The sequence below is a fragment of the Notolabrus celidotus genome, chromosome 3 (assembly GCF_009762535.1).
Source record: "Notolabrus celidotus isolate fNotCel1 chromosome 3, fNotCel1.pri, whole genome shotgun sequence".
NCBI classification, from domain to species: Eukaryota; Metazoa; Chordata; class Actinopteri; order Labriformes; family Labridae; genus Notolabrus; species Notolabrus celidotus.
Window position 1 is genome coordinate 18,469,961 of NC_048274.1, and position 26,733 is coordinate 18,496,693.

At 40.6% G+C, this 26,733-nt stretch overlaps 1 protein-coding gene across 1 annotated transcript in view; it reads right to left on the reverse strand.

The window, feature by feature from the left end:
- Positions 1-1,533: 1,533 nt before the first annotated feature.
- The window catches only part of eprs1 (glutamyl-prolyl-tRNA synthetase 1), a 30,757-nt gene continuing 5,557 nt past the window's right edge, over positions 1,534-26,733 (reverse strand). Inside the window, 27 exon segments of the mRNA XM_034679640.1 lie at positions 1,534-2,549; positions 4,098-4,162; positions 4,259-4,337; positions 4,836-4,996; positions 6,378-6,551; positions 6,693-6,890; positions 8,100-8,255; positions 8,346-8,447; positions 8,604-8,683; positions 9,505-9,577; positions 9,736-9,945; positions 10,084-10,135; positions 11,676-11,962; positions 12,044-12,274; positions 13,326-13,547; positions 13,875-13,958; positions 13,960-14,130; positions 14,391-14,558; positions 15,442-15,615; positions 16,725-16,842; positions 17,001-17,113; positions 17,200-17,407; positions 18,711-18,847; positions 19,029-19,139; positions 25,391-25,450; positions 26,208-26,292; positions 26,453-26,686. Coding sequence (XP_034535531.1) covers positions 2,399-2,549; positions 4,098-4,162; positions 4,259-4,337; positions 4,836-4,996; positions 6,378-6,551; positions 6,693-6,890; positions 8,100-8,255; positions 8,346-8,447; positions 8,604-8,683; positions 9,505-9,577; positions 9,736-9,945; positions 10,084-10,135; positions 11,676-11,962; positions 12,044-12,274; positions 13,326-13,547; positions 13,875-13,958; positions 13,960-14,130; positions 14,391-14,558; positions 15,442-15,615; positions 16,725-16,842; positions 17,001-17,113; positions 17,200-17,407; positions 18,711-18,847; positions 19,029-19,139; positions 25,391-25,450; positions 26,208-26,292; positions 26,453-26,686 — 3,904 coding nt within the window. The 3' untranslated portion in view covers positions 1,534-2,398.

The following is a 26,733-nucleotide window of genomic DNA, read 5'->3' on the forward strand; positions in this document are numbered from 1 at the left end:
GCATGTGGTTGTGTTTCCTGTGCCGTTATTATGAATTAACCTCCTGTTACTGATGCTTTTGATAATTAACTGTTTACTAACCCTAAACTTAGGAGTCATCTGGCAAAAAGAAAGGTGGAAAACTCATTACATTTTCTATTTTCAAGGTTTTATTTCAAGGTTAGCTACTATTCTTGTCAATATTTTTTACTATAATGGGTAAAATATACTATTTTTAGATCATTATTAAAAAAAAAAAACATTCTGGAAGACATCTCACGACCCCCCCATTTGAGTCTTGCGAACCTCCAGGGTGCCCCGACCCCCACTTTGGGAACCCCTGCTCTTGCAGTATCCCAATTCATGAGCTGGTTGCATAGGGTAGGCTATGAAAAAATTTCAGAGAAGACATTAACTGCAAATTTTCAATAAAAGTAACTACTATTTCAAATTTGTCCTCTGGGGGTCAAATTAAATCATAGTGCGGGCGGAGCACACCTGAACGGCGCTTTTTTTTTCTGTACTTTTTTTTCTCAAAGTGAGAAAATAGATTACTTGCTGTTTGCATAATCCGTTTGAGATTCATAAAGACATTTTAGAGCACTATAAGATGATCCACTCACTACTAACACTAGCACTACACCCCTGCATACATGTCCATTAGGCAAACTGTTCCTGCTGGAGCTGAGGGGTCCAAAATAATCAACATTACCGTCTTCATTATTATAATCTATCTGTTCTCTTGCAGTAAACATTACACTCTGTGTCAGGTGAATGGGTAACCTGTGTGTTTGGTGTGTTTACAAACACACCCTGGCCCTGGGTTTCAGGGCTTAAAGAGTAAAATATTTGGCCCACTATGAGACTCATAATGGCAAAAAACACAACAGCTGTTTTTGTAGAAAGATGGTTCATATAATGTGAACATTTTCAGAATGTACTTGTACTTTTTTGCTCTAAAACAAAGGGAAACATTTAGAGTTGTTGTTATTTAAAGGTTTTTGTGTTATGATTTTGCTGGTCCAGCCCACTTCAGATCAACTTGGGCTGTATGTGGCCCTTGAACTGAAATGAGTTAGACGCCCCTGTAAGCGCTTGCCATCCTATGGTTTTATTTTGAAAATAAAGACAGGATGCATCAGTTTTTGTCTACTGGCCACAATATTATGTAACCAAGGAAGCAAGTAGTTCAATACAGTTAAGTCTATTGTTTTCCTGCATTTACACTGTTATCATTTTACTATCTAAACCTGAACAATAGTACAATATTCCTTGAATATCTAAACATTTTAACTCTAAAATTGTCCAACCCAGTGCATAATCCTGGCCCTGTTTAATTAAGCTGTACATTAAAATGCTATTAAAATAAGGATTTCAAAGAATTACACTCTAAGCCAGCATTGCATCTTGGTTCTTTTTCATTCTGATGTAATACATAACATTTTTTCTGTCACATTATCTTGTACATTAGTTCTGCATAAATAATAAATGAGCCACTAAGTAAGCCACAGACTCCCCACCCCTCTTAATACTTAATCAAAACAACACAAGACATTTTGCCATGGAAATTACTTTATTATTGACAACTTTTAAAGTCTTTAAACAAAGAGGGAAGTGACAGAGGGCTTTATTTTAATATTTTAACATACACAGCTTCTTAGAGCTGTCATCATTTAGCTCTGAGGTATTCGTATTAGCTGTGAACAACGAGCCACATACTGTACTCACTCTTACAAAGAGAGGAGGGCTGATGAAGCTGTGAGAACAATGAGACAACTACAAGCCTGAGTATCTGCAGAGGTCCTGAGACAGTATGGCTGCATGAGATGAGATTGCTGACAAATAGTACACTTCCCCAGCTGCCAGGAGAAGCTACGGCTCTCAGTGAACTTTTCACGATTTTATATGGGCGTAATTCAATAAATACATACATGAGAAACTTTAACAGAAACAAAGGCAGTTTTTTTTATTCAACATATTAAGTTGATATAAAAAAATCAATTCAGAGGTGGCGTCTAAAACAGATAAGCTAGTGTTTCCATTTGAAGTGACAAAGAACTGCAAAAGATGACTCATTATATGTAATATTTGCCTGGTGTCTGGTGGTATAACCTCCCCAACACAAAGCACTGGCAGATAGTTATTCCATTTGACGAGGCATTGACAGAATAAACAGCCATGTGTTAAAGGAACAGTGCTACAAATATTTTCTCACCTCAGCTTTCTTTCAGAAGAATTATGATGACAATGATATCATATGTTAATACAAAAACAGAAACAGCATATCCCCATTTTAATTCCCATAGTCCAGTAACCTACATACCCACATAGGATTAGAGAAAAAAAATGTAAATGAGAGAAGGTGGGAGAGCCCTTTTTGACTACAATGGTCATCCTCGTGGTCCAGCTGAGCAGCTCTTTAGTAGCTGCGTCCAAACAGGGTGTAGTACTTGGCGGCTTCCTTGCTGCAGACACACATCTGACCGGGCTGCAGTGTCTTCAGTGGGGAGAAGGGGATACAGAGACTCTTTGCCCCCATGGATGGAGCACCAGGCTCTAGGTCCTGGTCCCTACAGGGGAACAAAGAACAAAGAAGTATTTACTAGTTGAAATCAAATCTTTAAAAAGATTGATTGAGCCCAACCATCCTGACCATGCTCATTTTTGTGGGTAGAATACTTCAGTGGGCCTATAGTTTGCTGTAGAAATATGATGCCTACATTTGAATATATGTTTGCTGTTATATCTTTTCCTGAAGTATCTTCAGATAGTTTTATTACACTAAATCTGTACAATCTTAAAGGTGACATATTATGCTCTTTTTCATCAAAATATATTGGTCTAAGAGGTCCCCAAAACATGTCTTTAAAGTTTATTGCTCAAAAAAACACTTTGAAATCAGATTTTGGCATGCCTGTAAACCCCTCTTTTCAGCCCTGCTCAAAACCTTCTGTTTTCTGTGTCTGTGCGTTTAAATGAGAATGAGCTCTCTGACCACGCTCCCTCAGGAAATGGATGTTGCCTCGGCTGTTCAGCACGTTGATCTAATGTTTACATGTTGGCTGAATATACACGGCTGCTCACAGACCTGCGTTACTTCAACCCTCTGAATTTGATCCAGAATCTGATCCTGACGGAGAGGCGCCTGTTTGTTGTTGTTTTATTTGTCAGCATGTCGACGTGTGTCTTGGTACACAGCTACGAACATGTAGCTATGTGGCTATGCTAACTAGCGCTAGAACTTTTCCATGAAAAATAAAAATCATCCACTAGATCTTCAAATCTGCAGACGTGGGGAGTAAAACCGACCTTTGTGTTTATTAAGACAGCCTACAACTAGCATGCCTCCCTCCTAAGCTCCTTGTTAGCACACATGTGTGCAGGTAATGAAAAACGGAGGAGGAGTTGAGTTGTATTTTATACAGTCTATGGGCTGAACAAGCTCCGAGCTCTGACTTTTGTTACAGATCGGATGGCGTTATGACATAAAAACACTGAAAACTGAAATGGCTCGTTTCAGCACACATTTATAGAAAGGTGGAGAAATTAGAACAGGGGCAGAAAGGATTTTTTTCATTTTCGGGGGGCTTGTAGACATGCCAGGGGGACATATTTCAGGTAGAGAACCATTAAAAAGTCGATTTTGCATGATATGTCACCTGTAAGGTAATGAAACATTTTGAAGTTATTCATTACCTTCATTTTTTTTTATTCAGTTACACTTAAATAGGATGAAACACGTAAAAATCTTCCATAGCCAGATCACTGCAACATCCTGTGCTTTCCAGTGGTTAAGGCTATGGCAGTTTTTAATTTAGTCGCTTTAACCCACAAGAGGTCATTTTTCGAAGGGTAAAGGAATTTTAAGTAAAACAAGGATGAAAAGCATGTATTTAACATCTTCTTTGAAAATTATATTGTCTATAAGCAGAGTGAATATATATTGGAAAGACTCAGAGGAGCAGCAAAATGCTTAAAAAGTTAACCCAATCAGCACCACAACATGCACATCAGCTTATTGGATATGTAGATTAATAATGGGAGGGACTAGGCTCTGCCTCCTTAAAGAGTCAAACAAGGCTCTAGTTTAATGTAAGGCAGCAACATGTCAGACATACTTGGCAGTGGTTTTCTTGATCCAATCCTCGCACTCGATCCCTCCACAAAACGGTATCTGGACGATCTGTTAACAGATGCAATACAAATGTGTCATCAGTAATTTCAGCAGGTGAGGACAGACACTGAAATGTTGTGCTCTGAGTGTGGGTAGGTTTCTCACCTTGCCCTGGTCCAAGTCTTTCTGGAACTGTTCCATTGTGTCTGCAGCCACCATGTTGTTATTCAGGTCATCAGAGGCTCTGAAAAAACAAACACAACACACATTAACTCGTGTTCTTGTATGCTTAAGGACACCATGTGAGCATGTTTTTATTCTGTCACCTCCTCACAGAACATTTCTAACACTGTGTTGCCCCCTATTACTGAGGGTGACTTCCAGCCTGCACTGACAGATTATTTTGCCATTTTTTGAGAGAGAGCAGATCCCTACAACACAGGCTCTGGCTCCAAACCCCAGCCCAAGAGATCAGTGCCTGTCACAGGGGGGGATTCGACTTCTTTTTTCCAAATAAAGAAGGTGAAGACAAGTCGTCCATCTTCATTTACAGTCAATGGTTCATCTGCAAGAAGCTGGGATGTCTGCTAAGCTACAGAGGAATTTTACATCTGAATATAGAGGTCTGCCTAGTGTGAGAACTCTTATTCCACCAACAGTGCACAATCTTATTTTTCGGGCCAGTCATGTAAAAACCATGTATGGTGCAAGTCTGGCCCTGGTGTGTTGTGTTGTCTCTTACTTCTTGAACAGGTTAGTCTGGATATCCTCCAACATGGTGACCAGTTTCTTCTCCACCTCAGCTTCTGGAATCGTCACCTTAGCTCCAGTGTCTCTCCTCACAGAGACACACTGGCGCTGCTGCATATCTTTAGGACCGACCTCCAGACGGATAGGTACTCCCTGAACAAGAGACACACATGAAGAAACAACAGGTGAAAAACGCTACTTCTCCCAACTGTTCCCTTTGTGACATTTCTACGCATCATGTAGCCTGTCCATTGGTTAGAAGCTTTGTTATGCAAATTTCAGAGCTTCTATCTGGAACGTCATGTTTTAAGATTAAAGTTATTCCTGAGTTTATTTATGTTGTTGAAAGATAGTTCAGGGCAGAATCTTCATTATCATAAAATCCTGGATGCAGACTCTCTTTGGGGGCTCTCAGAGCAAAAAGGTTTAAACTGTGATCCTGCATGAAGACTTCCATTGAGCTCAGCAACACGCAGTTTCTATGTAGATGTGCAGCTCTGTCTAACACCATCTGTAATTGCTACTCTGCCAACTCCCTGTACTCTTATATAAACACAGCCCATGGTGGCGTGGATTGACTCACTACCCATGACCGATTTGCTGAGCCTCATGCTATCCCCCTCTGCTGGCCACTTGTTGTAAATTACACTTTTCAGTACACCTCTGTTTTCTTTAAAGGCAAAATTATGACCTAATGAGGGAGAAAAGAGATAAAAAAGTGATGCTGTTAGACTGGTCTGCCTGGCTGTGTTTCCAGCTTGCTTGTATGTGCTCGGTCTTCTGGATTAAGTATGGTAAAACAACTCAAACCCCCTTTCTCATTATTTGCATGGTTTATTGGTCACACTGCTGTACAGGATGTAGCTAATTTTAGATGACCAACAAGGTATTAAAAGTGTGTCTCATACACCCAATTTTATGGTATCCAATATCCGCATATGCCAAACAATATGTTTGCAGGAGGTGGTAGTCATATACTCTCTCTTTGATCAGTGGTCTAATTCAACAGTATAAATTCTATCTTGGAGCTTTCTGTGGCTATAATAAACCAGGCAGGACAGGTTATGGTTAAATATAGATACACTTTGCCAGATCTAATGAAGTGTTCCTTTTTTATCTTATCTAAATTATAATTTTATTCCATCTAAGTAATAACCTATTTAGTGATTTATGTATGTATTCATTGATAGACTTCATGAATAACACTTAAATATCTATAAAGAAATAACCTGTTCATTTTGTATATTTCAGGAAAGAGATGTGCTGATTGATTTTTCTTTGGCTGATTACAAAATGCTATTTTTTTTTTCCAAGATCTCACCTGCAGATTCCTATTTTGGTAAATTTCAATTTTCTCAAATAACTTTAATAAATCACAAATTTGTTGTGACTTTTTTTTAAGAATAAAAAAGTCATTCTACGTTCAAACTATTATTCTCCTGTACACCTGTGTATTTAACATGAGGTGTAAGTGTTTTTATATTTCCAATGATTCAATTTGGACATTCAGGTATTATATCATTTAATCACTGACCTTGAGTTCCCAGTGGTTGAATTTCCACCCAGGTGAGTAGTTGTCTCTTTGGTCAATCTTCACCCTGACCCCGGCGTCCAGCAGCCTGCTCTGATATTTAGAGCACTGGGCCAACAGAGCGTCTTTGTCCTGCTCTGACAGCGAGGCAGTGATGCCACATGGGATGATGACAACCTAGGAACCACAAAGAAATGTAACCAGTTGCACGTTGCAGCAAATAGCAAAACATATGACATTATATAAAAGCAAGTGCCTCCACCATTTACGACATCTTCAATATCTCTCTGCGTCATAGAGTGTTTTGTGTGTCTGTACCTGCAGGCAGGCCACCCTTGGAGGTAAGACGAGTCCCATGTTGTCTCCATGCACCATGGTGAGGACACCGATGGTCCTGGTCGTGATTCCCCATGAGTTCTGGAAAGCCAGCTGTTTCTCTCCCGGCCTCTTTGGATCCTCAAACATGATCTCGAACATCTTGGAGAAGTTCTGTCCCAGATGATGGGATGTAGCACCCTGAGGAAGCACAAAGTTAAGATGAAACTATCGTAACTTTGCTCCAAACTTGAGTTGCATGTGGGGGAAGATTGAAAAATAAAATAATCATCAAAAAAAAAAAAGTCTTCTTCTCTGGAGCTCATTAATGATGAAAGTTTCATGTAATCTTGTGTGGGGATGAATGTGGTCAACATGTTTGATACCCTGGTACTCTTTGATGTCATGTGATTTAAAACAAAAACAATCTGATATCTGTAAGCTTATAAAAAAAATAGTAATATTAACCCAAAGCTGCTGTGAGCAAAATCATCTGAATCGATTAAAGAATAGCCCCTTCAGATGCAGCATTTTTTAATCATTTTCAATGGGGAACTTAAAGAGAGAGAGCAGTGGTGAAAGAGACATAGAGAGGAAGTGAAGAGAGTGCTGCTAATGAAAATAAGGCAAATAAACAGAGAAATAAGGTTTGATTTTATCATTGTTTTCAGGTGGTTATGCTTAAAAGAACTTAAAGAACACGTATACAGCCCTGCACAACCCTAAAGGAAGGTGCCAAGGCTGCACTTCATCCTCCCCTTGTGTGTGTGTCCTTGCTGCTCTACTCTCTGTCTTACCTGCAGCTCTTAAACAACCACTACACTGATAACTTATAACACTGCTAATAATTTATAGATGGGTACAAAAACAATATGTCTGCAGTCTTTTTGGCATCTCATAAAGAAGCGCAAGTTATAAGTTGCAGACAGACAGAAAATGTATTGGGACCAGGTGGCATTGCCGTCTCTCTCTCTTGCTCTCTATCATTATCATTGAGTCTCAAACTGCAGACTGTTGACCTCAAGGGCTTCACACCACTGCACAATTCCTGACACCCAAAAATAGCAAGAAAACATAGATACACAGAGCTCAGTCAGCAATACAGACACCCCCCACACACTACTTCAAGACTATAATGAAGAGGGAGTATTTAATTTTAGGTTCATTAAAGAGAAGAATACTCATTCTACCATTCATTAACAGGATTTCAAGGGTTGGCATTTGTTCAGGGACTTTGGCACCAGCTTAATGTGTGTGCCCAACAGCTCACTTTGATACTGAATCAGGTGTCAATAACGTTTGATTTTACTAGTCCTGCATAATTCTGGTATGATGAAAAATCTAATGGTCATAAAAGAAGTTTAAATACCACTCCTCAGAGGTCAGAGTAGATTCAGTATGCTTCAGTACCTGAATGGCTCGGCCGCTGGCAGAGATGAACGCCTCCACAGTGGTGGTGTAATCTCCTCCTGCAAACTTCTCCTTCTCAGTCTTCCTCCCCTTCACTACAGGGATCGCCATCAGCTCTTCATACACCTTGGCGTATAGATCCAGGATCTGAAGCACCTATTGAGCAAACAAAGATGTTCTTTTTTTTAAATACACATCAACAGAGTGAGTGTGGTGGTTATAAAGCAGAAATTCCACATCTGTTACCTCCTCTGCTGCCTCCTCTTTGGTGGCAAAGGCTGTATGTCCCTCCTGCCACAAGAACTCTCTGGTCCTGAGGAAAGGCTGGGGATGTTTGAACTCCCATCTCTAGAGAACCGTGAAGGAGAGGAAGAGGTGAGAACAGAGAGAACAGAGGAGGCAATCTACTGCCTGTTCATTTTCTTCAACAAGTTCATGATTATGTTAAGTATGGATGTTTGTAGATGAAGAGAAGAGATGTGATTGTAAGGCTCAGATACTGACCACAACATTACACCACTGGTTGAGTTTGATTGGCAGGTCTCTGTGGGACTGGACCCATTTAGCGTAGGCGGGGTACATCACTGAGGTCATAACAAAAACAGGCCATGAGTTCATACCAAAGACTGTTAAAAAATATGAACAACATCACATCCTCCCTAAAAGTGAGACAAAAATATTCAGAGTCCCCCAGTTGGGTGAAGTCATAAAGCCTGCCTTGATGTAAACAGATATGCAATGTCAACTATTACATTTACATAAACATCTGGTTGATTTTTCTGGTCAACGTGTTCTTTTTTTCTGTCAAGTCTAGTATTAAATTATTTGTTAGATGTCATGAAGGGGATAGAGAGACTTAACATATCTATATATTTTTTTTCATATATTCATTTAATGCTTTAATCTATTCATTTGTTCTCAAGACCTCTTCCAATCCCCTTTACTTGACTTGCTCATTTATTTATTTGTCTTATCTCATTGCTTCACATCCTTTTATGTATTTCCTATCTCTCTGATGTGAAGTAGTTTCATTCTTAAAAATGTTTTACTATCCTTTATATGATTTCTTTTTACCTCTATATTAACAATGATTTATTGCTCTACTCCTGTTGGAAACCATCTGTTTCATCCCTTTTATTCTGTTTCTTGCATTTGTTCTTGTTGATCTCCTGCGTTGTATTTTGTTCTTGCTTTGTTTGAATTTTTCAGACTTGTCTCCGTCTGGTTCAATGTTAATTTTGTCATCCTCTTGAGTTTCTGCAATGCTTTGTTTGTCAAAGCCCTTTGGAAACATTTGTTAACTGCAATATAAATAAAGTTATTACATATTGCCTTTAATGACAGCTCTGTTCACAAACATGGCTCCGGCAGCATCAGATTAGCAGAGTAGAGACCTGGTACAGACCTGTCTCACTGGTGGGTCGCACAGCGATGGGTTCCGCCAGCTCTGTCTTTCCTGACCTGGTCACCCAGGCAACCTGACAAAGATGACATCAGAACCATCAGATCGTTATCAACATCTAACTGAACATCCAGTGTTCTGTTACTTCAATCAGTATCTCTGAGTGTCTTTTTCTGTCTGTGCTGGAACTTTTGTGTTATTTCATCATGAATGGGAGGACACTATGTCTCTCACCTCTGGAGCAAAGTCTTCAATGTGGGACTTTTCCTTCTCAAGGGCAGCCTGAGACACAAACATGGGGAAGTAGCAGTTCTCCACTCCAAGTTTCTTGATCTCCCTGTCAAAGAACTCTTTGATGGACTCCCAGATGGAGAAGGACCAGGGACGCAGGACATAGCAGCCGCTGACATCGTAATACTCAATCATCTCTGCTTTCGTGATGACCTGCAGGAGGGGGAGCAGATTTTTATAAAAGGGCAGTTTAATGAAAGTTGTCCTAGAAATTAATCAGAGTATTTCGGGTGTGTTAAAACAGCTTTTCCGGACTTTCAGAACAGTATAGTTTGTTTGCATCAGACACACCTGAGAGTACCAGTCAGCCAGGTTCTCCTCTTTCTTGGCCTCTAAGCCCAACCTGTCAGGAGACATACAACAAAGTTAGTGTGATGCATACTTTCAGATTTCTTGTTACATATTGTGCAAATGTGTGTGGTGGCACAATTCAAACAGACGTAACTGCGTGATCTGTGAAATGACAACCCAAACACTGACATGTTATTGATTAGTTTGTCTCTGTCCAGGAACAATTCTCACTTTGAACACACAGCAGTCTGCAGTCTAGCCAACCATGCAGCTCAAAGGTCAGATCAACAGCCATAAAACCAGCACACAGCGTCCTACTGATGCCTGGCAAAATGTAGAACTGTACCATGATGGCATAATCATAATCTGAAATATAGTTTTGATATGATGAGCTGTTCCTCCAGAGAGTGATCAAGAAGAAGTTCTTATTTTACTTTTTGCATCTTTTATCAGAAGCTTGACTGTTTGTCAGCTTCAGCAGGACCTCAGGCTGAAGAGAAAAACCCATGCTAGTGTGCAAAATCCTGGATGTAGGAACATGCAGTGTAGTTCTTTACATGTATCAGTAATGCAGAACTTTCAGGTTTCATCCTTGAAGCCGACAGCAGGCCACAAACACTGATCAAGCAGATGACAAACACACCAACCAATTTAAACTTACCAACTGTCTTTATAAAACCACATCTCTTCTGTTGTTTAGCTAAAGTAGCAGAACGCTGGGATGTACAGATGATCCATCTTCAAAGTCCACGTAACAAATCCAAGTCTCCACAACGCTCCAGACTAACGACTAGAATCTACAACTCAAAGCCTTGTGTGTTTAAATAAAGCTTTCAATCTACTGCCAATTGGAAACAACTCAAAACCACTTTATGAAACTGCATCTTGAAGAAGGGTTGAAATTTGATGCCTCTTTGGTTCAGAGGTTAATGTACAGAGGCTGTCATCCTCAAAGCAGGCAGCCCTTTACCCTATATTGTTCCCAATGATCTTTTCCCAGTTTTTGACTCTCCAAAGTAAAAGGTCTAAAAGTCTAAAAAATAATCTTCAAAATAATAATAAAAAAGACATCATAATATGACCTGAAAAACCAGCACACTTTAAAGCATTTCCTGCATTTGTTTCCGCTTCAGGTCTTTTCAGCTTTTTTATTTCCATCATCCTTGGAGGTTGCTGCCTTATAATGTCACCGCACACCTTTCACATATGTGCATACAAACGTATATCTTCCTTCATGCTGCAGAGCCTTACTTTCCATATTAAATGTGGACAATTTGGTAGAAATGTTCCAAAATAAAGGTGCAAATAAGTTGATGTTTTGAAAATCCTGAAGTGAGATAAAACCTGAACTCAAAAACAAAGACTGTAACACAAACTTTGAATTCAAGAGGTGAAGTCAGATGCAAAAAGTAAAACAAAATGTTGCTCCTTGATATTCTAACAATAATGTTCACAGATGTTGTGAAAGCAGTTATCTTTTTATTCAAGGTCTGATGAAATAGCCATGTTAGAGTCTCAGAAACACTGTGATGGCTGATAACATTTCAAACATCTAAGTCCTCCTCTCCTTTCTCTGTTCTCCAGTCTCTCACCGTGTTTGTTTCTTTGGCCCTTGACCCTCTCCTGCTCCTCCTGCTCCTCCTGACGCCTCCTTGCCCTGGTTGCTTTTGTCTCCTTTACCCTTCTTTCCTCCTCCTGCTCCTCCTCCTGCTCCTCCTCCTGCTCCCTGTTTCTCAGACTTGTTCTCCCTTTCTTTGCGGTTTTTGTCTTCTCCTCCACTGGCTCCGGCAGCAGCCACTGGTTTGTAGTCCTCACCGGTGAGCGTCTTGTACTGGCTCTTCAGGCCCAGAAGGCCCTTTATGGCTTCATCAACCTGGTCCTGAAATGGAAAGACAGCTGATGCTTTCATGCTCTGTCAGTGCTAGTTGTATTTAACTCATCAGTGCTGTTGCTTCCTTACCTTGGGAGCTTTCTCAGACTTCAACTTCCTCACTAGCTCTCCCTGCTGTGACACCTGGGAGAACAGTTGCTGGGCCTGTGGAGACGAGTTGGACTGGGATGTTGGAGGGTTGGACTGGGTCTGGGCAGGGGCAGCTGGGGCTTGTGATCCTGGTTTGTAATCCTGTCCAGTCTGCTGTTTGTACTCGGCTTTTAGAGCCAACAGCTGCTTCACTGCAGCATCCACCTGATCCTGTTGAGCAGCAAGAAGAGAAACTTCAGTCATGGCAGCAGTAACAGTTTCTTGATTATTCACACAACCGTCCACAGCAGCTTTATAGGAATGCTGACAATTCAAAGCCAAATCATTTGGTCGGATATATTTTTGACATAATCAAATCACACACAATAGGTTTACATCTTCATCTCCTGCGCCCGTAAGGAGAGTTCCACCAACTTACTGAGAATCACATGCATACAGAGAGGTGCACGAACACCTCATTGAGTTCATTGACAAGGTGCAAAATCACCCACTTAACAGGTATACATCTAGTGGGAACTGTCAATGTCAGAACAAAGTTTTTGTAAAAAGTGTCTCTTTTGCTTTGAAAACTGATTCACAAGGATAAACAACTTTTGCAAATTATAAAACATTCAGCCAATGAGGAGGGGGAGAGAAAGAAAAGGGAGGGCAAGGCAAGCAGCTGTGTGCAGAGTAAGTTAGAGGTGTGTGTGTGTGTGTGTGTGTGTGTGTGTGGGGGGGGGGGGGGGGGGGGGGGGAGTAGGCCTGTTTTTAAATCTACATATAATGATGTGAGGAAAAGAGTGCAACTGACTTTAGAAGTAATTAATGATCAACAACATATAAAATTAAGTGGCATGTCTACCTGCAGTCCTCACATTTTTGACCCATGCAATGAATCAATTTCAAAGACTGTAATGAAGTGTATCCAGCTTGAAAGCACCCAAAATGCACATCACAACTTTCAGACTGAGTTTTTTTGCTGACTCTCGCTCAATCTCTACAAGAAAAGTTTGAAATGGCTGAGGCTTGTTTGTGTTCTTCTCTTTATTCACCCATGGAAGCAATACGTTTTTGTACAGACATCTCTGTAAAGCTTCAACTGACATAATGACGCTCAAATTTAATTATTATTTTTTTTTTATCAGAGTGAACTTGTTTTTGTCATTTCCTTCAGTTTTCAAAAAGAGCTACTTTACACTGAGATAAAGACATGCAGCACTTAAAAACTCTTCCAGAGTCCAAGGGGTTAACTATCTTTAAATCAGGTATGTGGTCTCACCTTGGGGGCTTTTTCAGTCTTCAGTTTCCTCACCAATTCTCCCTGCTCAGCCACCTTCTCGTGGAGGCCGGAGGCAGCAGGAGCACGTGTAGGAGCTGGAGCAGGAGCAGGAGAGGGGCTGTTCTGAACAGGGGCCGCTCCAGGCTTGTAGTCCTGTCCTGTGACCTGTTTGTACTCTGCCTTCAGGACCAGCAGCTGCTTCACTGCTGCTTCAACCTGGTCCTGCAGAAACACGGATGAGGATATTTTATTAATTTATGTTTCAAATAAATTATAATTATCCTTTTATAAAGAGTTTTAAAAATACAGGGCATAATCATAATGACACTTAGAGAAGTTATTAGTATTAAAGTGCATTACAATTAGGAATACATTCATAAAAATCACTTTTAAAAAGGCACAAGCAAAAGTGCATGAACTTGTTTTCATCTTTTGCTCAGCTTATATCATTGTTGTTGTATTGGGTGATTCTTTGAAAAGGGGTTAAATACCAGATCTTATCACTTTTTCACTTTTTCCATCACTACATTTCTGGTTATATCAGAATACCTTTGGGGCTTTCTCAGACTTCAGTTTCCTCACAACCTCTCCCTGTTGTGCAACACGCTCATACAAGCCTGAAGAAGAAGAAGGAGGAGGAGGAGGGGGAAGAGGAAGCGGCAGAAGAGGAAGATTTGGTTGCAGGAGAAGGAGCAGAGGAGGCAGGAGTGGAAGGGGCCATCCCTGGTTTGTAATCCTGACCGGTCAGCTTCTTGAACTCCGCCTTGAGAGCCAAGAGCTGCTTCACCGCTACGTCAATCTGGTCCTGGCGCCATCAATAAATCAGTTTATTTTTGCAGGAAGGTTGAATCAATTTGGCATGCGAATGACGTGGGAACACAAGCAACAACTGGGAGCAACAGCTAAACGGTGATTTGGGGGAAAACGAGCAACACTAAATGAGACAGACCAGTTTGGACGCGTTTAGTGAAGTTTAGTGAAAGACAGATGACGTGGGAGGTGAGTGAGGACTGGACATACAGATGTGTGCGTGGTTAATACATAAATACATAACTGTTAAGGTACCTTAGGTGCTTTCTCTGTTTTCAGTTTCCTGACCAGCTCCCCCTGCTGGGAAACACGGGTGAACGGACAAGCAGCAGGGTCTACTTGTGTGGTGGGTGGGGCTTGAGCTGAGGTTGGAGGAGCCATGCCTGGCTTGTAGTCTACACCTGTCTGCTGCTTAAACTGTGCCTGCAGAAAAAAGAAAAGGGAGACATGGAGATTGGATATCATTGCAATTATATAGAGTCTATATTTAGTTAAAGGTGGCTGAAAAATAATAAATAACAAATCTTCAACTGAGCTGAGACAAACTTGACCTTATTATGTCAGTCAAATATCTGTATTTGCATTTCTAGCTTTGTCATTACACACAAAGCCATGGAGGAGCACAGCATGTCAGACTACAACTTAACAAGTCAAAGCTGAAAATGACTCTTTAATGTCCATCTTTTTTTGTACCACACACATGTGGATAAAATAATAGTAAGTTCTTTAAAATTACTTGGACATTCATCTAAATTTTAACAACCATATGTAGCCATTATAGCAATCTCCAAGGCTTCCAGCTGGATGATGATTCTAGTATATGGGAAAATCTTTGACATGTTTTTCCGTAACACTCTCTGGAAGCTGCTTTGAGGACCACAGTAAGATTTTCTGACTCCACATTTTAAAGAAGCTTTTCTTGGGCTCGTCTTCTTCAGAAATTACACTCATGAAAACCGCCTCAGTTGTTGGTAAACTTTTAAAGCACTTTGAGAGACACAGTGATCATTTGAAACAGTCTTTCAGTGACATGGCACTGTGGTTTTAGATCCTACAGTGATCTTAGTCACTATATATATTATATATATTACCCAGTTATATTTGGGTAAATGCGGAAGTGTAAAACCACAGACATATGATCAGAAACAGTTCAAAAATGTCAGCTTTAAATGTTTAAATATCTTGCTGATTAATAAGCATCTTACAGGTAGAAGGTCTGTCACTGTCCTGAGTTTAAAGAAAAAGAACAACCTGTCAAATCAAAGGAAATTTGACCCTACACAACCTCACGGAACAGGGGACGTACCTTTAGAGAAAGCAGCTGCTGAACTGCTTTGTCCACTTCTTCCTTGGGGGCCTTGGCAGTCTTCAGCTGACGCACAGTTTCACCTTGTGCTACAATGCTTGAGAATAAGTCTCCTCCTGAGGCTGAGGCAGGCGCTGGGGTGGAGGCTGGGGCAGCCTTTGAAGTGGCGGCAGGCTAAGACAAGAAGGAAAGCAGATATGAACACAGAGAAGGAGAGCAGGAAACTGACATCAAGGATTGAAACAGCTCCTCTTCTTATAAAGCCTGATTGGCGCTTTAACGTCTGAGCTCAAAGTCCATCTATAGTATGACTACCTTTTATTTAGCCACCCTTTGCCCTGTTAGTCAGAGCAGTTAGTGATCACTATCTCCACTTATTTTGCTTTTTGTTTCAGTTTGAATATTTCCCATTGTTCTACTTAGAATGTTGTGTGTCAAAAACCAGTCTCTGCACTCAGCCAAAGCCTATACAACTTTACAGGAGGGAACCTTGAACTCATCATTTCCTCAAACCTCCGCTACAAATAAGACTAGATCAGAGGGGTTCACCTATTCACTCTTAAAAATAGTGGGTGGTAAGAAACAGAAGATCGAGGTACACTAGTGTCTAAATAATCAACAGGTGACCTGAGGCGGGGGGCAGAGTTCTGGTTTTAAGCCGAGAGCTGCTGTTAGTTTCACTGGAGAGGTCAAATCAAGGATAAATGTCATTCTAGTATTTAAACAAAGGAAGTACTTTATGGTTGGTTTCAATCAGTCAAGTTAAAGTTTATATCTACTCGTGTATTCCCACAGAATGATAGCGTGACTACAATCATTAACAGAAAGAACAGAGTACAAGATAATGTCTCTCTCTTTCTATGTTTCTCTGGACACCATGTGAACAATTTGTACTCCTTGGAGATCTCTGAAGAATTAATGTTGAACACAGCGCTGAACCATATATCATTAGAATGCACAACGCAGGAAGTACAATGTCGAAGAAGACGTCATGTTATCACTATTTTTGCTTGATGCAAAACCTTAACTCACCATTTTCTGTTTTTCCATGACTCATCTACAAAAAAAGTTAGATCTGATATCAATGTAATGCAGACCCTCTCTTCCTCACACAGAGCTGACTGCTGTACATGCAGAGTCTGTTTGTCACATGACTGTAAACAGTAAAGATGCATGTGATGCTGCTGCAGTCAGTTGTTGTTTAGATAACCTGCAACTGCTGTCACCATCACCATCACAGAATCTAAAAACACTCACACAGGGTTTTCCTCAGAAGCACTCACTGTGTTATTGGAGGCCTGACTCTTGCTCTTGTCCTTGGATCCAGCAGTCGGCATTTCTTTGACATGTCCATCAGGAATGTAGAGCAGGACACACGGACTCTCCTTACAGCTGTTAGGACTGTAGACGTTAACAGCAGTCAGACAGTGTGATATTAGACATATTTAAACACAGACTATGTGGAAGTAGTCGACGTATCCACCCTTGAGGCACAAAGTGGTTTTACAGCCGATCACTAATGTCTTGATTCAAACAAACAAACTGTTCCTGTCTCTCACCTGACTGGTTCATAGGGCTGGTCACAGATGTAGAAGCCTCGTCTCTGGAGCTGGATGATGTCTCCTTTCTTCAAGTTCTTCAGACAGGGGTCTCCCAGCATCTTCTCCTCCAGCTGAGAGACAATCAGACATAATACACATCATAAACATCACATGTAACCAGAGATTATTGTAAGAAATCACATGCTGCAGAGCAGACCTTGCTGTTTTTGTTGATGTAGTCTTTGAAGTCATCGTCTTTGGTGATGACGGGCTTGGAGATGAGAGGCTGGTAGTTGATGCAGATGGTGGGTAGCATGGGGGCGCTGTTTGTCTCAGCCAGCCATGTGATCTTTGTGGTCTTCTTGAAGTCTTTGTTGTCCAGGTTCAGGCGAGCCTCCATGGACACAACCTTCCCATCAGACCCTCTGAGGAAAGAGAGATTAAGAATATGAAGAACTGGAACAGTATACTGTTACTTCAACAACACACTTCAATTAATCAGAGGGTTGGAAGTACCAAATTACAAATACTTTGCTTTAACCCTCCACAATTTATTATAACCCAAAATTTAAAAAAGCATTTTACTTAAACTTAAAACAATTTGTTTTAAGTTTAAGTTTAATCTGTTTTTATCTTGAGTCAGGGCCGTCTTCCAGTAAAATATTTTTTAATTAAAAGGACAACCAAGATGATTCTTTGGCATGTGACTCAGATAACAAAAAGTAAGTTAAGACCTAACAGCCAAATGAAACTCAATCATGGTGTCTTGTGAACACAATTGCTGTGAGCACAAAGAGGAACATGTTAAGACATGGATGAAAGTGAACGAGACATTATTTCTGATAAGATCTGAGCAGATTCAGTTCAGAGAGACATTCCCTGTCTACTTGATTAACACTGCAAGAGATGCAGTTATTCAAGTTGAACAGATTTTAAATTAAAATGTAGAATCTGCAGTCAAGGAGTCTTTTTTTTCATCGTGGGAAGTATTCTGCTTTTTGTTTGTAGTCAAAGTAGTATTGACCAATCAGGTGTCAGCAGGCTTTGGTGTATGCAGGAAATAATATTTTTTTTAATTTTTATTTTTTATTATATTTTATTGTATTTTATATTTAAATTTTAGATATTTAAAAGCTGGAAGAGAGAAACAGCATCTCGTTCTTCCTGTATGTCTCGTATATACAGTGAAAATTGACAATAAAAACCTTTGAATCTTGAATCTTGAAAATAAGAATCTGTGTCGAGAGCAAAATACATTCCACAATAATGACAACTTTAATGATATCACTTCGGTCTTATGGTAAAAGCATTTGTGCTAAGTGCAGAGGCTTTAGTCCTTGTAGCCGCGGTCGCGCTGGCTGGACATCATCCCCCACTCTCTACTCCCCACATTTCCTGAATCTCATGAGCTGTCCAATCTAAAAGAAAAGAGGCAAAATGCCTCCAAAAGTAACTTTGAAAAAGTAATCATTTCACCCTGAGAGACAAATCTGCCAATCACTATTAAGATTTTCCGACTACAGGTCGCCTCTCATCGTCAAATGATAATAGATGATTAGATGATGTGTGGTTCAGTTAGTTTTGCACAGAAATGGCCTGCCTGGAAATTTCCTTCTGAGATTTTGTTTCACTTCTATGCTGTGAATATAATACAGAGCCTGTACGTTCACATCTGGGCATGAAATCGAGAACAATCATAAGGATGAGCTGGGTGATTATTCTGCATACTTGGTGATTTTGGTGATGATGAGGTTGCCCCAGTTGATGAAGGTGACCATTTCTCCCTCTGAAAACGTCTCAGCATCCGCTCCTTCAACCAGAACACGAGGTCCGTACCAGACCTCCTTCATGCCCACCTCTGCGTTCTGGAAAGGTGTTTCATAATAAAGATAATAGATACATTTTCAGAGGTCAAATCATATCAGTGATGGAAATTTGGTTCTTTTGAATAACAAGAATCATGTAAGAAGCTAATAGAAGATAAATGGAAGAAATTCCAGATAATAAATTCAGTAAAAGTTTAGAAAAAAGAACGAGAGCTCCTACCTTTGGGTGTTTGGCCACTTCCTTCATCTCCTCCGCAGCCGCTGCCACAGAAACAGGAACCACGTAAGAACTGGACAGAGCCGTGTACCTGGGAGCCACGGGGTCAATAACCTAACACACACACACACACACACACAGGTAAAAATAGACACACACATACACCAACACACAGAGATAAACAGTTCAGTACAAGAGGCTGAAACTAGTGCTCACATCAGTCTCCATAAACAAAGGGCTGAGGAATGACAGGACAAAGCTGTAATGATGCAAATCAATTCAAACAGTTTTCTCTGTTAAAACAAAACAAACAGCCCAGCTCAGTGCGTGATGAAAAGAAGAAAACATAAGAAAAATGAAGATTTGAGAAAGAAAAGCTCTTTTTTTATTTTTACGAGTGAGTCATGGTTTGATACAGGTGAGCGAAATGAGGGAAACAAGCTCTTCCTCAGCTGCTTATTCAGCCACCTCAGCTGTCACTACTTTATCAGCCTGCTCTGCTGTTTAGGAGCCAAAACGATGGCAAAATAAACATCAATATCCTCTCACACAATTTATTCTATCGTATTAACCGGAAGATAAGACAATGATTACAAGATGATCTTTTTAGAACTAGTTTTTAGAAAGAGACGAAATCTGTTTGTTTTTGGGGTTTTTTTAATAGAGAAACGATTCAATTTGAAAATAATAGTGATGTAATAAACACAGTGAACAAACCACAGTAGATTTGTTTTATCACTACCATAAAATCATGTTTTAAATGTATTGTAAAATTTAATTTGTTACATAAAATGTGATCATGTGTGTAAATTAATTCTGCTTTTGGTATTTAAATGTCACAGAAAAATAGGGCCGCTGGTTTGGCTTAGAGGTTAAGGTGCCTCATGTACAGAGGCTGTAGTCCTCAAAACCTGTAGCCTGAGTTCAATTTCACGTCCCATTCTCTCTTCCCAGCTCCACACTCTATCCACTGTCCTATACCCTAAACAAAGGCAATAAACAGCCAGAATATAACCAAAACATAGCCTGCACTCTATTAGATGGATGACTAGACTAGAGTCTTTTCAGGCCAATCTTCGGTCTTTACACTGTGTGACACTGTATTTATTGGCAGCATTGATAACTGTTATCTTATAATCAGCATCACAACGTCCCCTCAGTTCTTGAGTAACTTGGCCTATTTTCAAACCCCTTTGTACCAGACAATGACTGCATTTCTCTTTCGTTTATCCCCCTGGGACTGGCACTATGAGTGACAGCAGGCATCAGTCTTGAGTTGCACCATCCGCTGTTGTCAACGACTATTAGCATTTAATTACTGAAAGACGATCCCACTATTTCCAGATGTATTTCAAGAAAAAAAGTCTCATATTTCAGTCAATACAGTATTTCATACTTCAAAGTTGATGAAAACTTTTTGTGGGATCTTGTTCACAAAGTCCGGTGGAAACAAAACTTGAGATCAACTCAGTTCCCTCAGACTGTCTACAAAAAGAGCCAAGACTTGCTCCATCATATTCATTGTTTGGGTGCTGCTTTCCCACAAAACACTCAGTTACACACCAATTCAAAAAGACGGTCTTTGCAGCATTAATAAACATGTTTACAGCCTGGTTCAAAAACGGCGTGGCTCTACGTAGCTCATTTCTCTATCAGCACACACTGTATGGGGGTGGATTTTTTTTCTAACGCGACGGTTCAGAAGATACTGAGATTACAAGTTTTTTTTAAGGACATAACTGACTTGACTCCCGTACGGGAACAGATAGCTGTTGGCTAGGAGGCTCAAACTCTGCCCCTTTACGTCACACTTTGCCTTTTTGAGTTCCGCATTTCCAATATGGCTGCCACCGTCAATTGGCTTCAAAGCAGCGCTCAGGAACAGATGAGTGACGTCACGGATACTACATCCATTATTTATACAGTCTATGGTCCCTCCTCATGACACATACAGGACAAAAAAAGTACATTTGAAAATCACCTTTGCCCTCTTTAATCATGTGTGCTTGATTAAGTGAATGTGAAGCTCTTTGAAATCTGACTTTAATGAATAATCCTGTGAAATTATTGGATCTTCTCAATAAATGAAGAGGAAACGTTTTTACTGCTCATTAAAATGCTGTTATGGACTAAATGATGACGGAAAGAGATGGACGGGAAGACTGAACGGAGAACAGTTTAAGTCTGGATACGAGAGCCTGTCAAAAAGTGAAGCCTGAGTGATTTGATATTTTCTCTGGTGAAGGACTTTCAACTTAGCATATAATGGAACCCCGCAGGGTACTGCTCTAAAACTCAAACTAAGATTGTATGGCTACACACTAGTAGTCAAATTAACTCTTGTAACTGGTTCGGTGTTTTATGTGTTCCCAAGTTAACGTAGCCCTTTTCATACACTGCACTTCTCAGCAATGAGTGGACTGCATGTGCAAACGCCAGTGTTGAAGTCGAGTCACCGAACAGCGAGTCTAAGTTGAGTCAAAGGCACCAAAATAAAATCTAAGTTGAGTCCTCATCATTAATATTATTTATTTTACAGAGAACCACTGTTTCCCTTCAAATGTTTCTCTGTATGAAACTTGACTGACTGTGTGGGAACTTTTGGATGTCTAGAAAACACAGATCATTTATCAACATTAGGTTCTGACTGATCCTGTTGACCTGTCTGGAGATTTGAGATATCAATGAAGTTACAGCTCTGTGGGTCATGTGATTCTGTCTAATAAACTCTAAAACCCAACCAAAGGATGAGTAGCTTCAGAGGCTAATGCTACCTTTAGCTTGCTTACTGTAACATAATCAACACTCCATGTTGGCTAACTTTAACATCTCACGTACTTTTCTCTGTGCAATGGTTCGTTTATATATCAGACATGTTGCACTGCTTTTTCTTGTATTTGGTGTAAATGTTTGAAAGCAAAGCTCCTGATTTGTTGCACCGCTTTAAGCATTTAAGCACAACAGTTGCAAAAAAGGACAGCATGTGAACGCAACCCTTACTCGAAACTGAATAAATTATTAGAGTCTCATACTAAAAACCAACAAACATTACAACAGTCTTGATTTATGAATACATTTGAAAACTCCTCTTCATCGTAGAGAGTCCTAAAGCTAATGCTTGAGTCCAAGGCTGTTTTTGAAACAGCCTGCTCCATACTACCAATGAATGTAGTAGGCAGTAGGTACTGCCTTACATACTGCGTTAGAATTTAGTATGTAGTATGACTGTTCTGTTGGATCTGTTATGCAGTACGCTGGGCCAGACGTCACTGGAATTGCGGTTTTGGAAAGCGGAAGTAAACAACGGCCAAGCTGACCGCAAAACTGCTTCTTTAGCATAACTTATTATTTAAAAAGCTAAGAGGTAGTTTATAGGGAATTTAATGATTTTTACAGCAACTAAAAACAGAGTGCCATCGTCTAAAAAGAAGAAGCATATCTTTAGCGCTGTGCATTGTGAGAAACAGTACACGAGGCAGACTGGTCCGATGCATACTGAGAAATCTGTCTAATTTTCCCTAATCAGTAGACATCCGGGGAGTTTTGGCAAACTGCATCATTTTCTCTTTTTCACATACCACATACTGAATGTTGGCCAAATCAGTACTTACTGCTAGTATAGTAGGCGGTTTTGAAAACAGCCTGAGTCATCAGTGTTCAAGTACAAGTTGAGCCACAAGTCCGTCTTGTACTAGTGTACTCTAACGTATCTGTCCTTAGCTACTGTTTGTAGTATGGAAACGTCCTCACACATGTTGCAGTGATATCAATCCAGAAACAGTCACCATCCTACCCAGAACACCAAACCATCAACTAATAGAAACAGTTGCGCTGAGTTGTGAGAGCAGACATGACACAGATCATCTCACGCTGTGAGGGCCGATAAGATATTAAAAAGAGCCTATTATATATATATATTAATTTGCATAGTCAAGGGTGTGACTGATTGGATTGACAGCTGAGTGCTTCATAGCGGTTTGTCAAGAGGATAACAGTCCGCCTCAGTTCCACTTTTTTTGTCTGTTTGTAGGTGGATAGAGGGTTGATTTCAAATATGGCGCCCTCCATCTGTGGGCTTCAAAACATCCTTCCAGAAACCAGGAAGTGACCACAAAGAGGCTACGTTCATCTTTCATACAGTCTCTGTGAGCTGCTAGAGACTCTGTTTCTTTAACTGCTGCAACACAACCCTCCTTCCCTTCACTTTTTAACACTTCAATACAATTATGTTACTTAGGGATGTGCTTGTGCATACACAAACTGGTAAAATAGTGAACACTGTTGGTGGACGTTTGGATAAAACAGCTTGTGGTGTAAGCAGGGAGTGGGTGAAAATGAGGAGGAGGGAGTGAAGGAGGAGGAGGAGGTGGTGGTGGTGGTGGAGGAGGAGGAGTACCTTCAGACAGCTAATTGGCAGCTTGGAAACAGAGGAGTGAGATGCTGTTTTAATGTCAGATACAACGAGGGAGGGGAGAGAGGGAGAGAGAGGAAAGAGGTAGAGACACATTTACAGAGAATGGAACCTTCACAAAATTTACCCTCAAAGCTTTTTCCTGCATTCAGCTCTTTCTCCTCCACGTTTGTCTTTGTGTCATATATTTACAACTTTAGCCAAGCCCCAATGTCTGCCTGTTACTCCTGTATTAAATGACTAACCACATTGTTTTAAACTCCATCATGTGGCTATTCTTTATGAACAGTTTGTGTAGCTATTGAGCAAACAGGTTTAAATAATTGAAGATTTAAATAAAGTAAAGCAGTGAGGGGAGTCACAGGTACATGGCAGATATTTTGCTCTGGAGCCACTGGTGGAGGAAACATCTGTTATTCTTCTCTTCGTCTTCTTTGTTATTCTTCTCGGTCATTAGTGTGATTTACTAAACATATGTAAACCTGTTCACTGAATTTCGAGGCTTCAGCTTAAGGTCCGTCTAGCTGAAACAAAACATGCAAAGAAAGCCTGTGACTACATTGAAATGTGAGCTGCTGTTACAGCAACCTCAATATCTATGAGTTAAAGTGAAGGAGGCTTGGGGACTTGAAACTGTCTGAAGAGGGCAGGGAGGAGGAGTTAGTAGATCATGCACATGAAGCTCGTTGCATTAACATCAACCTCGAGAGCCTAGTGAGGGGAGCCTTTCGATAAAAAATGCACTTTCTTAGTTCAAACTGAATTCTGAGACTCTTGAACTGCATCTTGTTGTAGCATTAGTATCAATATGTATGTTGTGGCTAACAACCTAACTGACCTGTGGATGAAGCAGCCAGTGCCAGCGAGGAAAATCACACAGTGGAAGCAACACTTAAGTCCAGACAGATGGAAAAGGGTAAAACAACATGAGCACAAGCACGTTTGTGACATGAAATGATGCAGCTGGTTTGGGTCTTTGAGGCTTTAGTGTTACTGTGATGTACAATAAAAGGCAAGGGCAGGGTGAGACAAGAAACAAGTAGTGAATGAAAGTGTTAAACAGAATGACAACAGCAAAGCAGAAAGAAGCCATGCCAGCAGCGAACCCATGGGCAGCTCTCAGCTCTGCACCAGGTACAGGCTGAAACCTGTGAAGTCTGTGTTACATTACCCCATCTGTCTCTCACACACTTCACAGATATGAAATATGTCCTTATGTCTCTATAATAACACATTTCACAAATGTCAGCACATCAAAATGGACTGCAGTTGTATCCTGTGAGATACAGCTCTACAGTCTGATTCTAAGTAGCAATGCACTCATCAGATATCTTATCTGACAACAGACCAATACTGACTCACATAGCTGCATCAGGAGTTGTGACGATGGGGCAGATCTTAGGAAGTTGTTACATTTTGTTAACAAAGTTAAGAAAGGAGGAGGGTTTATGCAAGGAACGATGGAGCCAAGCACACAAATGAAGGATCCTTGTCTCTCACTGTTTTTAAAATGATGCCCAGTGTCTGTTGATAACCACAGACCAGGTTTTGCATCCAGACTTAAAGGGATAGTTCATTTCTGTTTGAAGTGGGGGCGCTGTATGCAGAGGAACACATGTGTTGTGTCCTGCAAATCCTGCTAAAACGGCTTTCTGCAAGCACTGAAAAATGTCCCAATAGAGCTTACACTCGCACATAGAAGTGTTTCTGTAGCAGTGTATAGCCAGTTTCCGTGACTGTACCTCAAACAACCCCACTTAAAAAAAAAGCAATCTATCCCTTTAAAAGTTGGAGCACTGCAACCTTTTTGAATGTCTCTGATTTAAGGTGGGGTTAGAGCATCGTCAACCATTCATTCATCTTGTTGTTACAATGGAATAACTCAATGTCAGACACAGCTTGGTTATTTCTACAATAAAGAAATATATCAACATGACAAAAGGGAAATATCTACCTTCTTATTGAAGGCCCAGATCTTGTCCCACTCCATGTTCACCACTGATCTTGATCCACCCTGGAAGTCGCCAGAAAAAGAAACACACATAGTCAGAAGAGACAAAAAGCTTTTTGCATGTCATGGATTTCACAGGGGAGCTAGAGTTCCTTCATTCTGACAAAGGTGTCATTCTGGGCTCAGACTGTAGCCCTTTGTGCCAAATTATCAAAACGTAAAATGCTCTGTTTTGTTAGAGTGTCCCTGAAGCTGTTTTCACACATGCACAAAACTCCTGAAAACTTGAGGAGTGAGCTGCATGTGTGAATGCAAACAGACAAATTTTCCCTGCCAGCAACCGAGTCAAACTTGGCCGATTGTACAAGCACAACGGGACATTTCAGTTAATGTTTGCATGATGCAAACGGCGGGAAGTTGTTAGAGTGACATGGGACAGGATGATTAAAACATCTGAGCAAAAGCTGTCATCATAGCATAGGTCTCTGTGGCTTCGTCCGCCGTCATGTTGTAAACATTACAATGTGGCTTTAGCAGCATGCTTTAGATGTTGTGTCCTACATCCCGAGATTCATTCCCCACCCCCTGACACCCTCCTCATCCGACAGGGAAAACTTGACGTTGTGAGGGAAATGTGTGAACCAGCAACTTTGGAAAAATTAGGAGGCAGAGCTCATTCACATTTCTAGAAAATGCCAGGAGTGAATTTGTGAAAGAGGTATAAAAAATATCCCGATTAAATAAAATTAATCATCAATTCTTATCTTTACTTTTAAAAACACATCCTGACGAGTCCCCTCTCTAGCTATGACAGATGTACCTGGGCTGCAATGAACTGTTTCAGCCCCTCGACTGTCATTCCTCTCCTCAGGACTCCTCTGACGGTAGGGAAGCGAGGATCATCCCTGGAAAACAACAAGAGAAAAGTCAAAAGAGATCACAGGTTAAAGAAACAAAATACGGATAAAGGTGGCTGAATGAGACTACCAAAAAACAGTGGACCTCTATACTCTAGATATTTATACTATTAAACATCAATCAACAGATACATCAAACTAAACACACCATCCATCGACGTAGCCCTGGTCGACAAACCAGGTGAGCTTCCTCTTGGACAGCACAGTGTTGTTGAGGTTGAGTCGGGCGTACTCCCAGATGTAAGGCTTCCTGAGGCGCAGGGCTTCAATGAACCAGTAGAACTGCTCATCACGATCGTGGTACTCAGTGGTCCTCAGAGCATGAGTAACTCCCTCCAAACTGTCCACGATGGGACAGGCGAAGTCATATGTTGGGTAGACTCTGGGAGGAAGAAGAGACAAGTGTTAAAGCAACAGTTTTGTTCTTTT